The 25,965-nt window shown below is 44.7% G+C and overlaps 1 protein-coding gene across 10 annotated transcripts in view; it reads right to left on the reverse strand.

Moving 5' to 3' along the window:
• Window positions 1-25,965, reverse strand: part of Wdfy3 (WD repeat and FYVE domain containing 3) — a 237,989-nt gene that overhangs the window by 81,136 nt on the left and 130,888 nt on the right. For 9 of the 10 annotated variants that reach the window (XM_029478035.1, XM_029478028.1, XM_029478030.1 and 6 more), the window contains 11 exons: window positions 23,205-23,662; window positions 21,905-21,988; window positions 16,843-17,020; window positions 16,073-16,287; window positions 12,397-12,509; window positions 9,562-9,793; window positions 8,464-8,564; window positions 8,123-8,341; window positions 5,126-5,307; window positions 3,224-3,455; window positions 1,400-1,560 (listed from right to left, as the gene is read on the reverse strand). In XM_029478035.1, coding sequence (XP_029333895.1) covers window positions 1,400-1,560; window positions 3,224-3,455; window positions 5,126-5,307; window positions 8,123-8,341; window positions 8,464-8,564; window positions 9,562-9,793; window positions 12,397-12,509; window positions 16,073-16,287; window positions 16,843-17,020; window positions 21,905-21,988; window positions 23,205-23,662 — 2,175 coding nt within the window. The remainder of the gene's footprint in view (window positions 1-1,399; window positions 1,561-3,223; window positions 3,456-5,125; window positions 5,308-8,122; window positions 8,342-8,463; window positions 8,565-9,561; window positions 9,794-12,396; window positions 12,510-16,072; window positions 16,288-16,842; window positions 17,021-21,904; window positions 21,989-23,204; window positions 23,663-25,965) is intronic. The other variant, XM_029478036.1, reaches the window with a different exon arrangement.

The following is a 25,965-nucleotide window of genomic DNA, read 5'->3' on the forward strand; positions in this document are numbered from 1 at the left end:
ACAGGCAAAACCTCAGCAATTGTGATCTTTATTGTCACAAAGTTTACCTTCTTAATTAGCTTGCTGTGGAGCTGGGATCACACCCAGGGCCTTGGGTAGTAAGTTAGTGTTGCAAGGCTGGGCCACACACATGGCTAAAGTCTAAACTGCAAACAGCTCAACAGCTCCGACACTCAGTGAGACATTCTAACTTTCCCAACTACACTAAATATCTTAATGCTTGGCCTAAATTAGGAACAAAATAACCCAAGTACAAATGACACATGCAGAGACATTTCCACAAGAGAGTGTACAAGTTAATCACCTGCCCATGATTAATGCTAATTAGACAGATATGCTAATTAGAGTGCCAGGATAAAACTAAGAAAATGTAGTAGAAAGAGGTTTCTGCAAATATAATTACTGAAAGTTAGTGAAATGTGAATTTATAGTTCAAGAGAGTCAGTGAACTCAATCATGACACAAATTTCCCCAAAAGCCTAGGTATAACACACTTGAATTTCTAGAGATCAACTATTAAAAAAAAAAAAAAAAGAAAAGAAAAGAAAGCATCCAGAGAAAAATCACTTCAGATGTTCCAGGTTTGCATCAGAAACAACAAGTTGCCAACGATACAACAAAGGGAGAACTTTGGTTAGCCTGACTTGTCAGCTTGACATATTTGAGAGAAAAGCTTCCAAAAGGGAACTGTCTAGATCCTACTGGCTTGCGGCCCTGTCTGTGGGGAATTGTCTTACTGATGCAGGCAGAGTTGGTCCACCCTGGGTAGCACCATCCTTAGGCAGGTCATCTTGAACCATAGAATAAATCAGCTAGCTAAGCATAAATGTGTGAGGCAGCCAGCAAGCCGAGGACCTCCACTTTCTGCCTCCACTTCCTGCCTGAGCCCCCAACCTGATTCCGTGATGGACTGAAACCTAAGAAGAAAGGCAAGTCTTCCTCCCCTAAGCTGCTTTTTGTCAGAGGGTCGAGTCACATATGAATCGAAGCCAGACCAGGAAGTGAGTCCATGAGAAGTGCCTGAAGAGAAGGCTTCACAGAGCGGAATGTTCAGTAACTCTGCCCTGAAGGGAGAGAGACCCCAACAGTCTATGGCTGCTTTTCCAAATCACCATCAACTTAATGATGATGTAATTTGACTATCTTAGCTCTGAAGGTCTGATGTAAGACATAGTCCTGGCAGTCTAGAGTAGAGGTGTCTGCAAGAATGTCTTGCTTGTGGGGAACCGCCCACTTTCTTCCTACCTACCCATGGCCTTTTTTCATCTTTAAAGCCAGACATGTCCCATTCTCCCAGACTGGGCTTCACCACTGAGAGACCTTCATGGTTCAACTGGGCCCATCGCACACTATCTTCCCAGGGAGAGCCGCCACGGCTCACTGAAAGCTCTCAGCTTACCTGCTTCGCAATGGCTTTGCTGTCTAACTTGTTGTAGACTTTCCGAATTCTTGCCACTGTTAGGGAGGACACGGACAGAGCGTAGAGTCCGAAGGACACCTTTTCCTCTGCGACCAGAGACACGGGGGACGGGGTGACACCTTCCGACTTTGCATCTTTACCTTCAAAAGAGGAGAGATTCTTTTCACACTCCATCCTTAGAACAAAGCGTTTATTCTGTCTCTTGCCTGGATGGACTTAAATATATATATTTTTTTTATTTTTAATTTTTTTAAAGATTTATTTATTTATTATATGTAAGTACACTGTAGCTGTCCTCAGATACTCCAGAAGAGGGCATTAGATTTCGTTACGGATGGTTGTAGCCACCATGTGGTTGCTGGGATTTGAACTCGGGACCTTCGGAAGAGCAGTCGGCGCTCTTAACCACTGAGCCATCTCGCCAACCCTAAATATTTTTTTAAAGTGGGAAAGCGAGCCAGATTTAAAGACACTTTACTTCATCTGTAGCTCTTGTCTATTTCTTTGAATGCAGTATAGGGAAGGACTTGCCAGTCATACGCTATTCACTGTTTGACTCTTGAAGTACCTTCCCATAGGGCCCATTGTAAAGGAAGCAAAAGAACGTTACCCGTTGTCTACCAAGTCATCAGACCTCGACTGTATATGGAAAGGAAAGAAAACACCCAGGTGTCTGCAGCGTAGAGGCCCTGACCCCTCTTCTCACGAACTCACACGTACACCTCTCACTCTCCTCAGGACCACACTGCACCGCAGGAAGCATACATGCTGTATATCTCACTTTTATTTAAAAATCTAAGCGGCAAACCTACTTGTCTGTCTGTCTGTCTGTCTGTCTGTCTCTGCCTCAGCTTCCACATGGGTGATACGGGAGTGATAATGGTAGGAGCTAACACTGGGTTTGGAGATAAATAAACATACATGAGGAGGGTCTGGGAGCAAATGTGACCTTTGGGTATACTAACTGGCTGAGCACATGGCACGTTCACTCTTCCTAGATGCTCTGTGAATCAATACTGAGTGAACAGAGCTCAGTCATCACCCGGTGATTAACGTGTACACTACCTTGTCGAAATATCTGAGACCATGCTTAGGAAAGAACAGGAAAAGGCAAATGTGACACATCTGCACAGCACGAATAAACCGTAGGCGACGTCAGTCCCTTTAGTCTGTATTTCTTTTGAAAAGGGGAATTTCAAAAAATGGACAATCAGGAATAGGAATAGCTTTGAACTTGAGAATATGTTTGTTTCCTCAGTAACATTATCAAATATTTTAAATCACTCCATGTAATAGAAGTTATAGAAAGAAAATAGGAAAGAGGTTGCTCTTTTACAGGGTAAATACCCTCACCTTTGATACAAGAAGGAATCCTGGAAAATTAGCAAACAGATAACAGATCAGAAAGTGCACTGTGACAGTGGGAGAAACATTATACTTCATTCCATCCACCCCTTTAATTGCAGTGCTGGGAATTCACATCAAGGCCCAGACATGCTAGCTAAGCATGCTAACCCTGAGCTATATCCTCACCCCTCAGAGAACATTTTCAACAGGAGGAATCAAAGAAATCATCCCAAAGCAAATGAATGGAAAGAACTCTTTCTCAGCCAAACACAGGCATGTCCAAGCACGCACACACACACACACACATACACACACACACATACACGTGCAAACATATACACACAGATTCACACACACACATGTGCATACATACACACACACATACACACACACACCCCTATGTTGCAGGACTTACTCCCTGCACCGTGTCAAGAATGTATGATAACATGAACTCACATGGCACGCAGACAGCCTGAAAGCTTCCAACATAGTTTGGTCCCAGTTCATAAATAGTAGTCACGCTAGAAGGAGGTAAAACTTCTTCCAGAAAATGAGTGGGCCCCAGGCGCCAGACCAGCGAGGCGATCTGGCGCTGCGCAGGTGGAGTGCCGATGTAAGCATAGACTGTGCTCAGTACTGGGGGGTTTGCAGAGCCTGAGCCCCCAGGAGTGCTGTGGACATAATGCAGCTGCAAAGAAGACACAGGTGTGAGACATGGACACCTTAGCCCAGGAATGGTTACCTTATCATACGTGTTCTCCTTATCTCAAGACCCAGGACTTCAGAGATGTCAGAACCAAGCTGAGAAACAGAAGGCAAGACTGTAGGGTCTGTAACTGGGCACTCAGTGTGGCAGTGTGGCTAGATCTGCCATCAAGTTCTCACCAAGTAAACTATATCTAGAAACGGCAACAGTTATATGCAGGGACGACGTCACTTGCTTACTGCGGTCTCCTTGTATTCATGATGCTTCTCTGCAAAGGAGATGTTCACAGTTCTACGATAACCACCTGAGATCGGAGCCTACTAATTTAAAGTATCTCAAGAAGAGTTACAAAAGTCAAGTGCATGGCTTATATGCATGTATATTACCTCAAGACAAGAGAGGCATGGCTAACTGACATTCTGAGAGTTGAAAACACTTGTACTTACTGATGAGACAACTCAATTATCAATCAACCCATGTTAAATAAGTATATATTTAGGCAGGCTGTGAGATGAGAAACTGAGTTACTGCTTGTGAAGGTGGCCTCTGTCACAGGGGAGGTCATTTCCATTGAGTTGTTTCTTCATCAACATCAGTCAACTTCAGATCACATCTATTATTTTATGTATATTAAAGAATGGTCCCAGGGTTGTTTCAAGCATGCTGGTGAAGATCTTCATGTAATACTACCCCTGATTACTCACAGTATGTGTGTGTGTGTGCACGTGAGTGTGTATTCAACTATCTATCTATCTATCCATCTATCTATCTATATCTACCTATCATCTATCAATTATCTATCAACCTACCTACATACCTATCTATCATCTATTTATCTATCTACCTACATGTCTATCTATCTACATATCTACCTATCATCTATCAATTGTCTATCAACTGTCAATCAATTAATTAATCAATCTACCAACCTACATACCTATCTGTCTATATATCATCTGTCTGTCTGTCTGTCTATCACACACACACACACATATTACAAAGAAATCAATGGACACCGTAATGGGATATTCTAGCATTTACCTTAGCATATAACATCACAATGGGACACCAGTACTTTTAGGGAAGGGAAATCATGCACAGCTGATGTCACACAAAAGACCCATTTGAAAAAATAGCACTATCAGTCTAAGATGGATACTGTCTTACAGACGGTAAGGAATTTTAACCACGCCAAGTTCTGTAGATACTAAGTACAGCTTATAGCCTGGTCTACAGTGCTGAGGACGAGAAAAAGTACTTTACAGCATCTTCCAGACCCTGGGATGCCTGTGAAATCTTTAGTACTCTGAAAATATAAAATTTAAAATACGTCGAAATGTGCAGATTGTTTTATGACAGATGCTGACACTAAGACAGCTTTAGAGTTTGGAGTATTTTGGACGTTAGGTTTGGGGACATTCACCTGTGACAATATCTTTATTCAGAAGAGACTGTTTAGTTCTTCCCCTCTCCCAGATGCTCCTGAATACTGTGGCGTTCTCCAGGAATGCTCACCCCCCATTCTGTCAGCAGAAGGCTGCAGATATAGATACAGTGGCTGGCTGCTGCTGCTCAAGAGTGAGAACTTAGCCTGGACCCTCCGCACCCAGGTGAAGACCGAGCGCTGGTGTTTTGGGGTACAGCATGCTTACCTTGACGGTGCTGACCAGTTGCCCGTCGAGGTAGAGGGCCGCGGTGCTGTTCTTCAGCATGCCTCTGCTCATGAGCAGAGCCAGGTGGTGCCACTGTCCCTCCACTACCAGCTCTCCACACCGAAAGCGGGCACAGCACGGGAGGATCTCATAGAAAGAGGACTCTTCACTGAAATCATCAACTAAATAAGACAGAGGGGAAGGACGTGAGTGTGCATGCTTGCCCACACTGTCCCTGTGCTGGATCACAGATTTCTAGATCAGCAGATTCAGATAGTCCGTGACACAGAGGCAGCATCCTGCACATCCCACAACCTGTTGCTGGTCTGCGATCATCCTGCCAGAACCACAGGACAGCAGCTGCAGGGAGCCCTGCTGCGTGGCACTGGGTACAAACTATCTGCTGTTCCAAGTTCTTGCTTCCTGTAAAAACCTTGTCCAATAGACACCCTCCTCTGCCAGCACTGCCTAACTCTACCCTCTGATTGCTGCTTAGTACCAGCCAGACTGTGCTAAGAAACAGTAGCTGTATTCACATGTAAACAGTAAGATCTTCTCCTCTTAGTTCTTTATTGTGTATTTTTGAAGTTGTAATTTAATTACATTACTCTTTTCCCTTTCTCCCTCTAAACTCTCCCCCACTCTCAAAGGATCCCAGATCCTTCCCATCTCCATACTCAATAAACTATTTTGGTCATCTACAACAAAAAAGAAACAATGGGGCTATATGAATTTCATTTTCCCATTTGTCTAATTGAAAATTAATGTCCTGCCTTTGGTTTGTTGTTCTTAGTGGTGCTGGGAGTCAAATCCAGAGACAGACACGAGGCTGCACGTATTTTTATTCTTCCCCTGGGCTAGAACACACACAGTCCTACCCTTTCTCACTCAGTCTTTGTAGCTGGGCAGGCAACAGTGAGAGACAGAATGGAGAAGCCCACACAGGAAGTGAACTTAGCTGGCCTCAGGAGGTCACAGTTACAGACAGAGGGGTGTGAAGGATGTCATAGAGAGCACAGGGCCAGCATGTGCTTAGCATGTATGGAGCCCTGGTCTCAATCATTCAGCATACACACAAAAAGACATGCACATCAGCACTGCCAAGAGGGCTTCTGGGTAAAGGCGCCGACTGCTAAGCTGGATCTGTGGGGCCCACATGTAAATCACATCACCAACTACTGTACCAACTTGTGTACATTTATAGTGGCACAAATTACACCCCTCCCTCTCCCAAAAAAAATTCAGAGCAGAGAACCGAGTTTTGTGTCTTCCACTTCCTTACTAATAAAATGGTAAATATCCGCTAGTACTAAAGATGTCATTACTGAAAAATGTCAAGAGAGGTAGGACATCGCTCGGCTCCCAGGGTGCTTGCCTACCATGCATGAGAGCCTGGCCTCGGTCACTAATGGGTGACATTGGGGTGGGAGGTGCATGCTGGTCATTACAGCACAGGGAGTGGAGACAGGATCAGGATTTCCAGGCCAGCCTTGGGCTCACAATGAGAGTTACATCTCAGAAACAAACCAACAGGAATGGTGTGGGAGTTTCATTTTCGAGGACGAACCTGGTTGTCATACAACAGTAAGCCGGGGCAAAGCGAGGCAGTTAAGGTTGGCCAAGCGGGCGTCTAGCTAGCGTATTAGCTGAGGGTTGTCAGTAGTCAAGATAGGAAGTAGAGGGAGAGGTGGGTTTTATAAATAAATGTCAGGAAAAGACCTGCTCAGAATATTCAAGTATTTAAATGCAGACTCCACTATGCGTGTGGAAATACAAGCACCAAGCTTAGAACATAGACAGATTTTTTAAAAATGCTTTCTTGGTTCCTGAGGTAAGGTCAAGCGGCCCTCAACAAACAAAGAGTGATGGTTTTTACTTCCAAGGGAGAGGAGATGGATACCAAGTCCAAAGGACACTGATTTCAAAAGGAAGATGTAAGAGGAGATCAGAGGGTATATGAAAGGGCTGGCAAACAGTGAGGTGACCAAGGGGGCACCCCAAAGTGCTTGCCTCAAAGGGTCTCAATGCAAAGGCAGTGTTTCCCAATGGAGTATGGAAAAAGAGAGAGAGAGAGAGAGAGAGAGAGAGAGAGAGAGAGAGAGAGAGAGAGAGAGCTCAAACTCGTGGAAGGCTTCGGCTTCTGAAATGTGATCTCCAGCCCTCACAATGAGAACTTTGAGATGAATTATACTGATGATAACTCAGTGCTGTGAAAGGTACCATGAAGAACACCGAGAAACTGTATACTTAAATTTAAAAGCAAACGCATACATTCCATTAGTATTTACCATCAACCACATGCCAATCAATGAAATATCTTCGCTAAAAAGATAAAAGTTAGATGATAAAAATTTTTTATGTAGTTTTTATATTCAGGACAACGGCAACTGAGTGAGCCCGGGGTTCGTGTTTACAAACTTTTAGTTAGATCTTCATGGGTGCCTTGAGTTTGAAGTTCTATAGCACTCCAGAGTCGGTGACTATATGTTGGAGGGAATTATTTACACAAATGCACGTAATGCCTTGAAGGAGAATGATGGGCGAAGTGACTGTGATGTTGCTGTGTTCGGCACAGAGCTGCACACATGGCACCCAGGTGTTCAACGAATGCTCACACAGTCAACCATCACTTCAGCAAAATGGAGCAAGCTCGAGAGCTGCTTCCCAAGCAGGATCCTAGCAAGATGTGTCCTCGGTCAGGCTCCGCCTCTGTGGTTTGCCAAGTCACTCTTAACAATGCTTTAATCAGGGAAGTAAGTATGTGTGTGCATGTGTGTGAGTGTGTGTGTGTGTGTACTCACGCGCGTGCGCATGTGTGCATGCGTGTGTGATAGTTATTACATACACACATACATATATATATATATATATATATATGAATCTTAAAATTTACTGGCAAATATGCAAGATTTCATATAACCTGTTCTGTGCCACCCTAACTAAAGCTAGATGAGGATTAACACTTTGAACTTAGAAATGAGTGTTAATTACGCTGACCATAATTTTGGAGTAGCTCCTCCTTTGTGGAAACGATTAAGGACCGGTCTTTTGCAGACAGAACTATGGCAAGGCACACGTAATGCTGCTCAGATGAATTCGCTCGCCGCACGACCGTGAGGAGTCTGACGGGGTGGTTGTTTGGCGGGGAGCTGAAGTGCTCGATGCAGAACCAGCAGGAATAGCTCAGGCCGGAAGGAGGGGGGAAGAACCTCTCACCTGGAGTCAGAGGAGAAAACCAGGGACAGGGCATTGGGGCACACATTTATGTCTTTAAATGAGGCAATAGCAGTATATAATCTATTTGTACAAACATCTACTGAGAAAGGAATGGCACTTACCAGAGCCCATGCCGCTGACCACGGCCCCGTCAGTGAGACCCGTTGTGACAGTGTTATTGGTAGGGGCGTTATGGGGAGCCAAGCTGGGCAGGAACAGGCAGCTAGTAAAGAAAACAGAGCTCAGTTAGAGATCCGCTCTGACCTAAGGCGGCGGACATGCAAAACTGCAGCAAGTGATTGAAAGACAAGTATGTAACTGCAGCTAGAGATGAGAGATTATAGAAAACATCTGGGGGCCGGGCAAAGCCTTTCCCATGTTTTAATAACATGAGACGATCAAATGGTGTAGTACTTAAAATCCTCTAACAGTACCCATTTAAATTTTAAATTATTTCAATGTCATGGTTAAATATGCATAGGTAAAACAAACATACAGTCTCAATAACAAGCACTCAAGTAATTTTGTTATCACAGAAGAAAACGCCCTGGATTGCTTCTTCATAATACAGCCTTGGACATAGGTGTGCGTATTTGGACACATGTGGGCTAGAGGATCTGACAGGTCTGTAGATTCACTATGGTGTCTTTGTTGCTGCTTCTGTAACTGTAGCAGCCTTGCCATATCTAAGGTTACTCATCTGAGGTCACTGTTGCCACTGAAAAATCACGGCTGACGATACTGTCCTAGACAGTCTGGAGACAAGGTGGCAAAGACGAGTCAGAGCTTTACATCTAACTCCCTCCTTCTTCCGTATCTCACACTTACACCACCAGGACTTGGCCAGATTTCTGGATGGAGCCCCATGAGACCCCTGCTTTGTGCAGGAAACTTCCTACTAGGGTGGCACAACTCTGCCACTCAGAGAAGATACCTGAATGGGCTGCATGTGACACCATAAAACGTCTTCATCCACAATCACACTTAAAATGCCCTACTCAACCATGGGCCTTCGGTTATAAACTCCAGTACTACACCAGCATAGTTAATATGATAAATAATTCAAAAGGATAAACAGAAACCTTCAAACAGCATGCTCAAAGAAGTAGAACCACTTGACAATCCGTGTCACAGCACATTGTGACCCAGCAATTTAAATCCAAGTCTGTTTGCAAAGCCCTCAATGAGAGCAAGGCCTGGCACCCTTGTAGTCTCCTTACCCAAAGCCTTCAAGGGATGTGTCAAATTCAACAAAAGCCGGAGTGACCGATGACCCATGAAGTCTGATGTCATGAGGGGTCGTCATGGAGACGAGACACTTTACCCGGGTCAAGGGCACAGTGCTTCCTTCTGCGGACTTCACCAGACTTTTGCTTATCCGGTAATGGTTATCTTCATGTGAGCTGAAAACATTGTCAGAGCCCAGACCTTCCAGAGAGGTGACCACACTACCTGCAAGACAAAATATCTTGGGGAATATTCAGAATTTTATGGGAACTTCACCAGACTGATTTATTGTCATATGCCTGAATTTTTTTTCCCCCAATACCACAGGTACTTGTGCAGTCGCAATGTTTTATGTTCCCTTTCAGACTTGAAGAGCTTGCTTTCCTTTTTAAATTACTATCGAGGCAACATACATCCTGTGGAGACATCAGACGCTAGAGTGTTGAAAGGAATAAAAGCGCCCACAATCACAGCTTAGACCTCAGCTAGTGAAGTGCTCTTATTTCACAACACTGTTTATCATTTCTCTTTGGAAGGAACGTGTTTTCCCTAAAAGCACCGTAACAGAATAGAACTGTGCGGTCTCAGGGATAAATGCGACACTTGTCTCTTGTCTTCCTCTGCCTTTTGAATCCTTAAATCTATCACGATAAAACATGACCATAAAAACACTGCGTATAAGGATCCTACACACACACACACACACACACACACACACAGTGATAAGCAGTCCTGTCTTTCCAGAAACATCTCAGACAAACAAAGATAATGTTCCCTTTGAAGATGAACCTTTGTGCCCAGGTGCACAAACCGTTTCCCTTCCATGTGTCTGACACTGGATCAACCGTAACTGTGTTTGAATACTCCTGCAGGGAGTACCTACTCTTGTGTCTATGCTCCACAAAGGAAATCACAAAACTCAATTCTAAAGGAATGCATATAATACAAAAAGGAAAGAGACATAAATGGGCTGGTGAGATGGCTCAGTGGGTAAGAGCACCCGACTGCTCTTTCAAAGGTCCGTAGTTCAAATCCCAGCAACCACATGGTGGCTCACAACCATCCATAATGAGATCTGACTCCCTCTTCTGGAATGTCTGAAGACAGCTACAGTGTACTTACATATAATCAATAAATAAATCTTTAAAAAAAAAGGGATGTATAATGATTAATATGAAAGACTATCTATCATACAGTCTGCCTTCCCATGAATCCATGCTGGAACTCAACAGCACTGGTGGTCATTAGGAGCAGAGAGCAATGGCTGAAGGTTGGTCCTCTGACTTCAGCAGTCTCGCCTCAAAACTGCAGGGAATGATTAGATACACCCTGCTGCCTTTCAAAGCCTCCATCATGGGCTTGGAGGATGTATCGGATAGAGCAGCTGCCTAGCACAGGAGAGGACCTTGGACTAGTCACCAACTAGCACATCAAAAACCAAAGGACAAACCAAGGGAAGGTAGTCTCTCTGACTTCCTAAGGACCGCCCTGCATGGTGCACTGGCACTGACTACTTAATCGTGACTCTAACTCCACCTTAGCAGCCTCAGCACCACGGCTAACAGTGATCCAGACGGAATCTCTGTAAATAGAAAAGGCACAAGACCTCAGATTTACCATGGAAGGAAATGCAAAAACCACAGGATTCATCACAGGCTAGAATCCAGTAGGAGGCCTCACTAAGACACTGCCCACTAGTTTCCGGGGATGGCACCTGTTGGTCTTCCATGAACCTGACCGACGATCGGGCAGGGCCTACATTCTGCTCACTCCCTTGGTTTCTGTCTTCCCTCTGCTCAATGTGACTTCTCCTTGGAGGCTACTCAGCAAATCTACCACAGATGCCTAGGACACCACATCTGCCCTTGTCTCCATCATTCCTCTGTGGGTTCTTTCTTGTGTTTTCTGTGCCCATCCAAATGATCCTGCTGGATGAGTGGTTTCCTTCAGGTGAAAGATCCACAGGACACTTCTCTTCCTATCCCAGGACACCCGCCTTCCAGTCCCAATCCCAGGACACCCGCCTTCTAATCCCAGGACACCTGCCTTCCAGTCCCAATCCCAGGACACCCGCCTTCTAATCCCAGGANAATCCCAGGACACCTGCCTTCCAGTCCCAATCCCAGGACATCTGCCTTCCAGTCCCAATCCCAGGATACCTGTCTTCCAGTCCCAGCCCTAGGACACCTGCCTTCCTGTCCCAATTCCAGGACATCTGCCTTCCAGTCCCAGAACACCTGCCTTCCAATCCCAATCCCAGGACACCTGCCTTCCAGACCCAGGATGCCTGCCTTCCAGTCCTAGGACACCTGCCTTCCTGTTCCAGGACATCTGACTTCCAGATCCAGGACACCTGTCTTCCAGTTCCAGGCCCAGCACACCTGCCTTCCAGACCCAATCCCAGGACACCTGCCTTCCAATCCCAGGACACCCGCCTTCCAATCCCAGGACACCTGCCTTCCAATCCCAGGACACTTGACTCAGAAGCCACCCAGTTCCCCTTCTTCCTTGCAGGCCTAATTTGCCTTCTGTTGTGATTTCTAATTTCCCAATCTTCAGCTGCCCTGCAATCACACTGCTGCATTTAAACAAGGTAATCGACACTCCCTGGTCAGGGCAGCATAGGCCACACCAAGGACTAAACTGCCTGTATCCTTACACTGCCCATCACCCCTTACCACCCCCACTGACCTCTCCCTCCATTAACCAACCTGACCAAACAGCAACAACCTCTTCTCTTTATAAAGTTCTCATACAGACCCACCCCCATCCGCACGGATTTCAGTGACAGAAGAAACCGTGACCAGAAATCTCAAAACTCAGCTCACTTCTCATCTCCGGCTCGAAGCTCAGCGAACTCGGCTTGTGAACCCTGTATTGCTTCAGCAGCTTCTTGTCCCAGGCTCCACAATTCAAAGGGCTTGCCAAACGCAAGAACTCCCTAAGGAGGAGAAAGCAAAGTGAGTCCCTGACTGAGAACATTACAGAACAAGACACTACCATATCAAGGGGTTGGGCAGGGGGATCGATGAATTGTAATGGAGCAGTTACAGCACAAGAGAAAGTTACTATGACACATAGTGTTAATTTCATATAATAGTCACTGTATAGCTTTACATCTACTATGCACCCCAGAGTGTCCCGCTCCCTTATGTCACCTTCTATCCCACATCACCAAAATGTGTTTGGAGTCTTCTCGGTTACTTTGCTTTCTACATTCATAAAATCCCCAAATCATGCCTATCTGACTTCCTAACCGCCTCTGACATGCTACCCAGGCAGTGCTCTGATGGGACCCAGACGAAGCGCCCTATTTCTGTATTTAGCAGCAGTCTGTGTCACCTCCAGTGGCTCCCACTGGGTACCAACACAATCTCCTCGCTGTCACTGCCTTGCTCAAGATGTCAATGACTGCTCATTCCTGGCATGTGGAAACCCCAACTCCCCAAAGGGCTGCCAGGGAAGGCCACGGTGACAGGAGACCTACCTTCAACGCCCCTTCCACTGCACCCCCTTTCACCCCATCCACAAATCTGATTTGTTCTGCACTTCACAGGAATATTGTATTGCTTACAGGGCCATGACACCCGTCTCTCTCATTGCAAAGGGATTGCATTCCCCACCTGGATCCAATCTCAATAATCGTCTACCATTTTCTATTTCTAAACTGTCGTTCCTCTAGAAAGCCAGCCTCCCTAAAATTTTTGGATAAGCTGCCCTTAAATTCTATAAAACTGCTATTATGGAATCTACTATGCAGAATTTTAACTTCCTGGTTGTGTGATGAAGCCCCTTCTATGATCTGGTTACCAATATTTTCTTACATCTCAGGTTAAGGGTTCAAATAATAATGGGTCATACTAGGCAAGCCAGATCCCATACCTGTAGTAGCTATAAAACAAGCTATTCCGCTCTTGTTCTAAGCCCCAGAAAGGCTGTAAAGCATTGGAAAGGGCTGGGAGATCCACGCCGTTTAAGCATGTCCTCCCAGACATGGCATGCACGCAAAGCATTCTCTAGGAAGGGCACACAGTAGGGTTCTTTTCAGAGTCTGGTATGTAAGCTGTCATGACACCTCATACAATTCTGTTTGACACGTGTTTATGTCAAGTATTTTCTTTAATCAACAATGATTTTGGAATGGGCTTTAAAAAAAAAATCACAAATAATATCTCAACCATGTTTCTGAAAAGTCTTTAAAGTGTCATAGGATGACAGCACTTCAATGGAAGAAAAGAATAATCACAGAGACCAGGGACGCTCTCAGAACAAGCTGTGGGTATATTTTTTAAAGAATGAAAAAGGAAATGCATGACTTGTATGACTACATCTATTTGGCTGTATGATTTCAAAGAAAACAGAGAAGTCTTTATTTTTTTAAAGATCTAATTTTCTGTGTCTGACTATTTTGCCTCTATGTATGGCTGTGCACCGCATAAGTGCTTGATGATCACAGAATCCAGAAGAGGGTTCCCGATCCCCTGGACCTGGAGTTAAAGGGAATTTTTAAGTCCCAATGTGTGTTCTGAAAACCAGATTTGAGTCTACAGCAATAGCATCCAATGCTTTTAACTGCTGAGCCACTTTGCAAACCCCTGCTACCCCAAATTTAATAACTGAGCGAGTCCTATTTGTAAAGACAACATTTTTCTCTTGAATTAAAACATACGCATTCTTCTTGAGCTACAGAAATAGCCCAGGGGAAGAGTGCTCGTCCAGTAGACAAGAGCCCTGGGGTGATTCTCAGAATACACACATATGCTCACGCATGTGTGCACTAGGACAAATAAACACGATCAATCTATAAATGTCACATATATAGGATGTGCACAAGCAAAACCTTTCCAACATGACAAAATCATGGAGCTGGGATGCAGAGTAGTGGCGACAGCGGGAAGAGTGGCATACGCGGGTTAGGAATGGCGGGAGGTCAGGCATGTGTAGGAGCAGAGAGGCAGCAGGAGCAAGATACTCATGGGATCTAGAACTGTGCAGTGGTCACAGAAAATACACTTGGGGCATGCCTGTAATCCCAGCACCCAGGAGGCTGACGCAGGAAGACCGTGGGTTTTAAGAAATAAGCTGTCTGCACTACCCAATAAAAGCCCATCTCCAAAAACTAAGGATGCACCTACACATGGACCCCAATAGAAAGAATTAAATGCATATGTGCACATATCACACCATATCATTTTCCTGCTGATACTGTGGTGCCCTGACAGAGGCTGGAACCACAGGAGGAAATGAGTGAGAGAGATTATGAACTCCGGTCTTTGCAAGCACTGTAAAATAGAAGTACTTGGAAATATAAGTTTAAAGAGCTACCAAATATGTATTTCACTTAGCAAAGCACTTTTTTGAAATTGTATCTTAGTTGTAGTTGTATGTATATGTGTGTATGTCTCTGTATAGGCTTGCGAGTTCCTGTAGTGTCTACCCAGGGCCGAAGCTGTGTGGGATTCCCCTGGGGCTGGAGATGCAAGCAGCCGTGAGCAGCCTGATAGGATGCTGGGCATGGAACTCTGGTCCTCTGAAAAAGCATGTGCTCCCAACCACTGGACCATTGCTGCAGTCCCCTTTAGAGAAAGAGTTCTACCAACAAAATAACGTTAGAGACAAAATAGATATGATTCCTATACTTAAGAAATATAATATTATTTTATTTTATTTATTTATTTATTTATTTTGGTTTTTCGAGACAGGGTTTCTCTGTATAGCCCTGGCTGTCCTGGAACTCACTCTGTAGACCAGGCTGGCCTCGAACTCAGAAATCCGCCTGCCTCTGCCTCCCGAGTGCTGGGATTAAAGGCGTGCGCCACCACGCCCGGCTCATAATATTATTTTAAAGGAAAATGAGTTTTCTAGATTCAAGGGAAAGAAATAAGCCACGGACTGGAATGCTGTTAGTAAACACACATGCTTTTATTTATTACTTATTCATTCATTCATTTTTAGAATCAAGATATCAGTCACCTTATTTATTTACCTGTTTATTTACCTATTTATCTATTTATTTATTTATTTATTTATTCATTTATTGAGTCAAGGTATCAGTCATCATGGTGCACCAGTCTGGCCTTAGCTCACCTCACAATCCTCCTGCCCAGTGGTCATGAGAGCTAGGTATGGAGTTGTGCCACTTCTAGTTTGTTTACTTTGGTTGTGGTTTGTCCACATTTAATATCTACTAAGCCCATGAAAGACAAGTTGTTATTTTTTGTAGTCCTGGGATCTGGTTCCAAGACTTCCTGCACACTAGCTAGGCAAGCACTCTTGCGCTGAGCTACGCCGTCAGACTCCGTTCACTGTTCCTCGAGAGAAAGCATGGCAATCGGTCCTCCAGACTATCGCCGCCAGTCGGGCCTTGCATCTGTGATCCCCCTGTCCCAGCTTCCCGAGACCCTGAGGTTGCAGGCCTTCGCCACAGGGTTGGAACAGAGCGCGAGGACGCCCGGAGCTGCCTTTACTAAGCTACAGAGTAAGTATGGAGAAGAGTTAACTCACCTCAGCACCATGGGCTCCAAGGCCTGGGAGGCTAACCGTTCAAACATGCGCTGCAGGGGTGGGTGCAGGGAGTGGTCCTCGTCAGCCAGGGCAGCACCACACCTCTGCAGCAGCCGTGCATGAAGACCCGCTTCACACATGACCTGCTGGTTCCTCTCCGTGTGCACTAGCGATTGTAAAATATTGGCCACGGCAAGTTGAAGGTCCAAAGCATGCTAAAGTTAACAAAAGAAAAGTGTCCCAACTTAGAGAATGGCCTACCTTTGCCTTCCAAGTGCTGGTATTATAGCTGTGTGCCACCATATCTGGAGTGTAAAGTCGTTTTCATGGTGGTAGGTAACTAGCTTTAAGCAAGTTGGTCATTCACATTTGTGACACTTCGGGGCTTAGAAACCATATAACATTTTTAACAAAGATAGTCACCCCAAATGTAAGCACCCCAAACTTCTTCGTGCTCCACAACAGAACGGATCAACACAGGCTCACGGTGGTGGTATTTCCTTCTGTATCACCTCCGAGGCACTGCCAGCACTGAGCATGACTCTCAAGAAACAAAGTCTCAGACCAGAAGCAACCACCTTCTGTTACCCTACTGGCAACATTAACTGTATTCAAAACTAGACTGGGTATCTGGAAGGCCTGGCTCAGAGGGAGATCTCCTATTGTGGATATAACGGGCCAACTACATTGCATGCTCTTCCCAGTCCTTATTCGGGTAAACACACGGTCCCTTCATTCACTAAACAGAGAGATACCAAGACGCAGCTTACTTCTGGCTGTGTCACTGAGCCCACAGAGGCCAGCAGGTCGAGCATGGCTAACATGGCTCCAGGGTGGATAATGACAGCATCAGAGCTCTGCAGAGGTGAGCTTGTCACCTGAAGTTTCAGGTCAGTGACGTTTTTTGCAGGATACACTGGGGGAGTTGAGACGCAATGAAATGCATGCCTATAAATAAATAAATAAATAAATAAAGCTTATTTAGAACCTGCTCAAAACCATATCCATTGTTCATTTTCTTCGTCTCCTCTTACTTTTAATCACTGATATGCAAAAGCCTTGAAATTCAGGGAGTTACAAAAGATCTGCTGGATGACAGGTTTATAAAGGCGAAACAATGTATCGCCCCTCACCCAGTAACCTGGAGGCCAATGATCAATTCCTGGTTCATACCACCTGTATTATATACTCTTTAGGCTGTTTCATTAAACACTACTACTTGCACCGGAAGATATTTTTTTAAAAACAGGTGAATGAGTGATTCAAAACTCCAAGAAGATGACAGTTTATAGATAATATCCGACTAAACTGCATCACTCAATGAGATTCCTTTTAAACTACCCTGTGGTTCTGGTCTTCTCTTGTCCCAAGGGCAACAGAATCCTGGGCTAAAAAGATATTAAGTGGTCTTTCCTAGCAGAAGCAAGTGACCGAGCATTTGGCCCAATTGGGAAGCCTTTGGTTTATCTAGAACTACACCCACAGACTGGGTACCTCTCACTATTCCTGAAAGCACCCAGCCTTTATGAATGGAGAAGGCGTGTTTTATACATGTTTCTATCAGATGCTCAGTCAAGCCGTTCCGGGAGCAGGCACTTCCCCTCCCTTCAATGGTCTCCCCTGTCTACCTCATATGATTCTCTTCTACAGTTCAGGAGAGTTCAAGCTTTTGTAGGAAGCCTGGAGAAGGTGCTGTAGGCACAGCCTGTGCATGCTCATGCTCAGCCTGAGTGGGTCTCAGCCTGATCCCAGCAGAGCTCTGGGTTGCCCCATCCTTCCAGTCAGGAGTGGCTTGCAATCACAGATGCCTTACATCAGTGACTTCATAAAAGAACTGGCACAGCCATGTTCTCTGAAAAAGGTACTATCCTCTTTTTTTTTTTTTACAGAAATTCTAGGAGAGCATTCATCTGTACAAGTCAGCAAGCCTGTACCCACTCATGGTTTCAGTCTCTGGACTTGGCTGGTTTGCATTCAGAAAAATGTGACTTCTAAACCTATCAGGAAAGATCTGGGGGCTGGAAAGATGGCTGGGAGATTAAGAGCACTTGCTGCTCTTGCAGAGGGCCCCAGTTCAGTTCCCAGCATCCACTTGGCAGCTTACAAGAATCTGTAACTACAGATGCAAGGATCGGGCGCCCTCTTGTGGCCACCAGGGAGTGCAGCAGACTCATATTTAATTCTAAAAAAGGAAAAGATTTCTAAGCACATCTTACTAACCGTACTTGACTTGTATTTGTTCCCTTTGTTCCTTATATATTTCATGCTTCTATATTTTTAAAAAGGTTTATATTTTTTTCTACAGTGTCGCTGAGGTTCCCATCAACTGAAATTTAAAAACTCCATAGAAACAACAGAGCCAACCAAATTTGATGAAAACAGATTTCAGCTATATATTTTACATTCTTGCCTTTCTTTGAAACTTATTTCCGAGTTAATAGTTGAACTCAAATTTTAAGTTAAATCATGGTCATACGCAGGAAACTACCTTCTAGTCCTTAGAAATTAAACTCTTCACAAATATTATAGTAGCAAATTTCTCAAACCTTGTATGACAATAATGGCATAATCAGATGCTTTTCAAACCAGAATAACACAACAAACATTTTAAAAAACATAAACAAGGGGTTTTTAAAAATTAACTAATAAAATTAGGTGCATTTGACAGGATAGCAACAACTCTTACCAAGTAATAGGTATGACCACTTTTTAAATTATGGATTACAGTAAATTTATTAAATAGATAATTCATAAGCAGGGCCTGTTTGAAAGGGGAATAAAATGACATTTCAGTTATCAGCTAATATGACTGTTGTAGTCATTTGTAATTACTAGAAACTGATGCTTAATATTCCAACTTAAATTTTTCATAAAGTTTCATTCCTATTTTGGAAATACAACAGCCAAACGGCCTACGCTGGTTGTATTATATATCTCAAGGCCCAGGGCTGTGTGCAGTAACTAGTGGCTGAGGTCTTTCCCCACACAGATCTCATTTGAATACTTCTGACTATTTTACTGTTTGTGGCCCTCTCGCTGTACTGGCATTTCTCTTAAGTTGTAAACAACGGAAAAGTCGCGTCTTTCACGTTCCCAAACTCCAGGCTGGCTAGTTCTTCCTATTTTAAACATAGAGAAGAAACCAGGTTTTTCATGTAAGACAAGGGTCACAAGTGCAGGCTTTGTCAGTGTCAGAATGTTCCACAGATCGTACAAACACAATACAGGGCTGGCTCTGGCCTGCCATTCGCCAGCAAACCCAGTCTGTGCTGCCAAGAGGAAGAGATGCCCATGAGCTGATGTCATTTGTTGAAGAGTTCTAGAAATAATGTGACTACATGACTAGAATCCTAATTTCAAAGCCTGCTATATTTGGACGTGTGAATAAATATGCTGTGTTATTTGCTTGGTTATAACTCAGAAGGGGGCAACCTGTACCTGTTGGTGTAGGGGCTGGGGATGCAGCTCAAGGAGAGGATGCTCTCCTAGCGTGTAAGAGTGGCCATCGTTAATCCCGAGCAGTCGGGGGAGGCAGCACTGATTTTAGCATGGACATGATCAGGTGGCATCGCTCTAAGACTGGGGGAGGATGCACGGGGATTGGGGCTCTTGACATGCATTTGCTGCTTGGGGGACAGCTTTTAATGGAGTCAAATCCCCAGTCTCTCTACAGACAGCGGCACGGCAAATGATGAAAACATATTTCTGATTTAAACACAGAACTCTGTACAGACCCATTTTTCTCTATCATTTAAATAGGCCACTCTTCCATAAAAGTTTTAAAGGAAATATATTCTTTAGACCGTCAATTTCTACTTTCTGAGTTTCAGTGAACAGATATAAGGACTAAATGTTTAGGGACACAGCAAATTACAGGCTTTATCATTTATGATGTGGTCATTTTAAAGTCAGGAGTTTCAGTAGCTTCAACTATCTCACGAATATAATTCTTTCTCTAACATTCACTAATTTTTTTTAGGTCATAAGCACAGTAATGTTCAAAACTTACATGTCTTTTACCACACTCAATTTGCAAAAGAAAGCTATGAGGTTAAACTAAAGTTGTCTAATTAATTTACAGCTTGTTGAATTAAGCTCAACGTTTTAAGAGAATATAATCTGGCATGCACAGAGCCCTGTTTATTTATAATATCAAACAAAAAACCAAAAAATTATTTGAGGGTACAAATATGTTGAACAATGAAGATTTATTGACTGCTACTCATGATTAATTGTAATGAGATATAAACCAAGACAAAACATAAAAAGTATGTTCATACCCCAATGCCTGTTGCTATAGCGTTTAGTTGGCCTGGGTATCCCCAGGGGATTAGATCCTAGACCCCGGGGTGAGCCAACTCCATGTGTGTTCAACTTTCACTTATCAAATGGGATGCATTCCCTTACCTATATTATTTTATCATACCCTATACAATAGAAGTGGTTCTTAGACCAAATCTGTCAGGCAATAAGATGAAAAAGCTCATATGCATTCCATGCAAACCAGACTTCCAATCTGAGGCCTTTTAAACTTTCTGACACAGAAATAAAACACATAAAATATGATACTACTGATCCATCATCCACCATAATATTTGTTTTGTAGTCCGAACAACTGTCATTGGGGTGAAAACCACAACCTAACAGATTCTCAGTTTCACTCCTCACAAACCGCAACTGGAGATGTTTGTATCAGGGTTAAGGGTCTGCCACCGGAGCCTACAAGGACAGCCAAGGACAGAAGGGAGCACCCAATGCCAGCCGCACAGACTGATCATGTTAGATGCAGGTTGTACACAGACTCTGAAATGGATCTTAACTGTTCCTGGCCAATCAGTTGCTGGCTTGATTTTTTTTTTATTTATAAAATTTAGGTGTTTGATAAACTGGACCAGCTTATATACATTTTCATGGAATATACAAAGTAAAAACCTCAGGGTTTTGTTTCTTTTTTTTTTTTTTTTTTTTTTTTTTTTTTTCAAAACTTACGAGTTTTGTATCTGTAACACCCTACTATTTCAACTGGTTAAACCTGACAGAAAATAAACATTCCAGGGCTATGAAGTACACTTTGCAACAACAGTAAAACCAAGCATGACCCCAACAATACCCAAGGAGAAAGGGGAAAGTGGCCTACTTAACGAGGCACCGAGGCCACCCTGGTTACTCATCTTTAAGGGGAGCCGTTATTTGTACACTACAGCGTAGGGCAGTGGTCTCGGAGAAGCTTCTCTGTGCATGGCATCCTGGTGTATACTTGTGCTGTGTGAGCAGTACGCTATGATTGCTCGTGTAGGAAGGAGCACAGGCGTGCACCGGGTAATGTGTGGGGAGGACAGAGCACACCCTCAGGCAGCTGTCCTTGCACCCTCCTTGTTTGAGCCAGGGTCTCTTTCTTGTTTACCACTGTGTGTGCTAAGCTGTTGGTCCACCACTCTCTGGACAGTCTCCCGTCACTATTCCGCATCTCCCCTCTCGGCACTGGGATGACAGACACCTGCCTCACCCCACCCAGGACAATATCCTTAAAAGAAGGTATGCCTGCTCTACAGATAAGAAGTGAAAACTACATAATAAGGATAAAGGAAAAATTCTACATATCCCCATATTCCTATAGAAGAAACAGATTTTATTTTTATCAACATATTCTAGGGAAACCAGTAATCTCGAGACGTATTCACTTTATCATCTTCATCTTTTCTTTCTTAAGGTCCCAAAGCAAACCTAAGCAAGAGCCCTGTGTCCCACAGCACACTCACTACATCAGCCAACCCATGAGCAGGCAGAGGAAACCATGGCAACGCGGATTGACTTCTTGTATGAGATCAGTACCTTTTCCTGGACAAAGCTGGTGTTCCCCAGGGAGAGGGGAGAGAAGACTCGCTTGTCAGGCAAGGAGGGATCTGCTCTGCATGACTACAGACGACAAAACAGACATGGGTTAGAGGTTAGGAGAGAGCACCGCCAGCAGCTGGTTAGTTTCACGGGAGACGCGGGGTCAGGGGTCATGAGAAACAGCTTCGGCATTCTGCAGAGCAGGGACCCCAAGCACAACACACACACCGACTAAAGCAGGAAAGGCTGCCGGAGGCAGAAGCCGCTCCTACCAGTGTTAACACGGACCTTGTTATACGGACACAGCTGAAGCTAAGGGGTGTTAACTGGTTTCAGCAGCCAAGAGGAGGTAAGAGGCAGTCTACACACATCCACACAGCTCATCCCTTTAGTACATGGGTTCTACACAGCAGCCTGCTTCCCATAAGCGAGAAACAATTTAGAGTCTCTCCTGTTACTTGGTCTCTTTGTGGCTGAGATGGAAAAAAAAAAATCACTTATTGTATGGAAGAGAAGTGGAGACTATTAAAAATGACAATGTTCAAGCTGGAGAAACCAGAACACGACTACATTATTTTCAAAGCGGAAAATTAATTGAAAAACGTAGTCAAGGCGATGAAAATGAATGACCCGGGGTAAAGTAGCTCTCCTGGGCAGAGCCCGATTTCTCCATCACAGAATGCGTCACCTTACCCTGCAAATATTCACGTGCACATTACCCGTGAACGATAACCGGGACCCAGATGGTACTGTGCAGAGCTAATACCTCAGGGTCCGAATGCACAGTGGACTGGCATGCAGTAAGCACTTGTTTCCTGAAGGACTAGGTAAACGATTCTGATGGACACTTGCCTGGGATGCCCCAGTGCCGCATGTCTCTTGGGGAGGCATGCCATCTCTCAAGGACTATGAAAGTGTGACAGTCTATCTGCAATCACCTGGCAATCCGCATCACAATAACCATGTTGTCCGGTTGGTGACCAGGATGAACACGCCCACACACACCTAGTGTTCTCTGAGAGTAAGGAACAATACTCCTGGCTCAAAAGAAAGCATCCTAGAAGCTGTTCTGTTAAATGCAATCTGCGCACACTGAACGCGCATTTACTCAAACACACGCTTGTTCCTGTGCTGCAAACTCAACGCCCAGAGGCTAGGAAGGGTCCTGAGCAGAGTGACAGACCTCAAGTAAATAGAAGATTCACTGGTTTTCACCTTCCTTCCAGTTAACCGGAGTCTAATGCCAAGGCTGTGCTGAGCACACCCTGCAATTCAGACGGCAAAGCGGGGCCCATACCTGTCGAAAGAATCTGTGGCCACTTTGTAGAGATAGATAAAGAGTTTACTGCAGTGCCGCAAGGTCGGTGACACAGAGTCCACGGACACCGCCCCTTCCTCCAGCAGTCTCTGGAAAGGCTGCGTGTTTGACGGGAAGACGTTCACGGCACTTATTTTCCTGAGGTCTGAGAAGCAGCCAAGGAACCGAACAGCGTCCGCCAGCTTTTCGTACTGGATCTCGGTCTTGAAGAAGTGCGAGTTGGCCGGCTCGTAGCGCAGGGCTGCCGTCAGCGTGCAGAACACAGTATGCAGGAGCTCGAACACCTGGTTCTGACTCACCTTCTCCCAGCCGTTCTTGGGAGGAGAGCTCAAAGACCTCTCCATAGCAACGAGCAAGGATGTAATGTACACAAACCCTCCCACTTTCCTAAAGACTGTTCTTGAACGGTGGCTTTCTCGAAGGACGGACAGCAGGGCCTGCAAGGAGAGAGAAGGGAAACCGGTAAAATACATAGTGTGACATCACATGACCATGAAAGCTTGGGACTATGTAAGTGGTTATCAGGTGGGTTATTCTAGGGGGGGAAGACGAGGAAGCGCAGCTGAGACCCGAGGGCTCTGATTCAGGCACAGTTTCTCAGGAGAGAGGACTTAGACGTCTGTCTCTCTAGAAAGAATTAGAGCCCTGCCCCAGGTCAGCCATCTGACCTAATAATCACAGTGAAAGCAAGCCGTCCTGTCACCCACTCGGTATCACCTGATTGAAGTGTGCAAGGCACCAGCACTAGGCACCCTCACACTCTGCCTTCCGTAGTTGCTCAACAGGGCAGTGTGTTATGTAAGGCGGGGGCTTCTTATCCAAAAGCCTTAGGTCCAGGAAGTCCTTCAACTGTTTTCAGAGTACACATGCAATGATATACCTTAAGTCTGTACAGGAAATGTGTGTGTGTGCGTGTGTTTAAATACTTTTATGTATGACACAAAGCTCTACCATAGGGGATTCTCTACATGGGACATCATATTAGAAAGCTCTAGGATTTGAGGCTGGAGTGATGACTCAGCAACTATGAACACGGGCTGCTCTTGCAGAGGACCCAGCTTCAGTCCCCAGCACTACACGGGGGAGTCCCAGCTTTCTGTAACCAGGGGCCCAACATCCTTCCTCTTTCAGCCTCATAGGCATGTGGTGCACAGGCATCTATGCACACAAACACCAAATGTTTCTTAAGTTTTGGAGTTTGGAGTTCTTTTAAATTTTTGATTTTCAAAATGGCTATTCAACCACCACCACCACCATCACCATCATCATTGCGTGAGGAACTACAGTCATATTTTTAAAAGTTATCAAGGATTCTGCACTGGGTTAAATGAATGGCCAGGGGAGGGCTTAAGCTTAGGAAATTCCAGTTCCCTAAATGCATCTACCCACAATGTCGTTTTGTCCTGCTCTGTAGACTGACATCTGTCGACCTACATTTCCATTCTTATGACACCAACACTCTGCTGATTTGTCTTAATCTCAGCAGCTGTGGCATTTCAGAAGGCCGTTGTCTTCAAATATTACATGTTTCTAAGGGAAGCCAAAGACTGGGAAAGGCCATGTGCTAATACAGGTTATAACTGCATATAGTATATGTAGCCATCTGCGAAAGGCCATGTGCTGATACAGATATAACTGCATATATTATATGCAGTTGTCCATATGACACACACCACTTCAACAATGATAAAGACTTCACTATATACTAAAACTTAGTTATTTTAAAAGAAACTGTACAAGCTGTGCATATATTTAAAACACCTAGTATGTTCCTTCCACTCTTTTGCTGGGAATTTCCATTTTAAAAAGTATTTGGTAGCAACAGCATTTCTTTGTTGTCAAGTTTAGTAAATTATATTCTTAACAATTATAATTCCTGTTAAGACATGCCAACATTATAACAATCTTAAGGTTATGATAGGGAGTGGATGGATGCAGATCAGAGTCAGAATGCGGGGATTCCAACTCTGGCTCCAACAGTAAACTGCGTTATCTTACTCAGCCTGCCTGTGTCATGGCTTTCAGTAAGTATGACAGAGATAATTAGAACTCCCCAAACACACACAAACAGAGTTTTGTAAAGTGGCTGGCACATAAAGCTATCACTATTTTATAGACACTAGGGCAAAATGTAACAAGTACATGTCATGTGTAACTTTAACAAGGACACGAGAAATGACTCTACTGTGAACACTGTCCTGTCACAGGCCTGGGGGCCCAGCCCACTACACACTGAGATTAGCATACACTGTTGAGTGGACTGCCACAGGCCTGGGGACACAGTGCACTACACACTGAGGTTAGCATACACTGTAGAGTGGACTGTCACAGGTCTGGGGAAACAGCCCACTACACACTGAGCTTAGCATACACTGTAGAGTGCTGACTGTCACAGGTCTGGGGACACAGCCCACTACACACTGAGGTTAGCATACACAGTAGAGGGGACTGTCACAGGCCGGGGGACACAGCCCACTACACACTGAGGTTAGCATACATTGTTGAGTGGACTGTCACAGGCCTGGGGACACAGCCCACTACACGCTGAGGTTAGCATACACTATAGAGTGGACTGTCACAGGCCTGGGGACACAGCCCTCTACACGCTGAGCTTAGCATACACTGTAGAGTGGACTGTCACAGGTCTGGGGACACAGCCCTCTACACGCTGAGCTTAGCATACACTGTAGAGTGGACTGTCACAGGCCTGGGGACACAGCCCTCTACACGCTGAGCTTAG

Source organism: Mus caroli, chromosome 5, assembly GCF_900094665.2.
Source record: "Mus caroli chromosome 5, CAROLI_EIJ_v1.1, whole genome shotgun sequence".
In the NCBI taxonomy this organism is placed as follows: domain Eukaryota; kingdom Metazoa; phylum Chordata; class Mammalia; order Rodentia; family Muridae; genus Mus; species Mus caroli.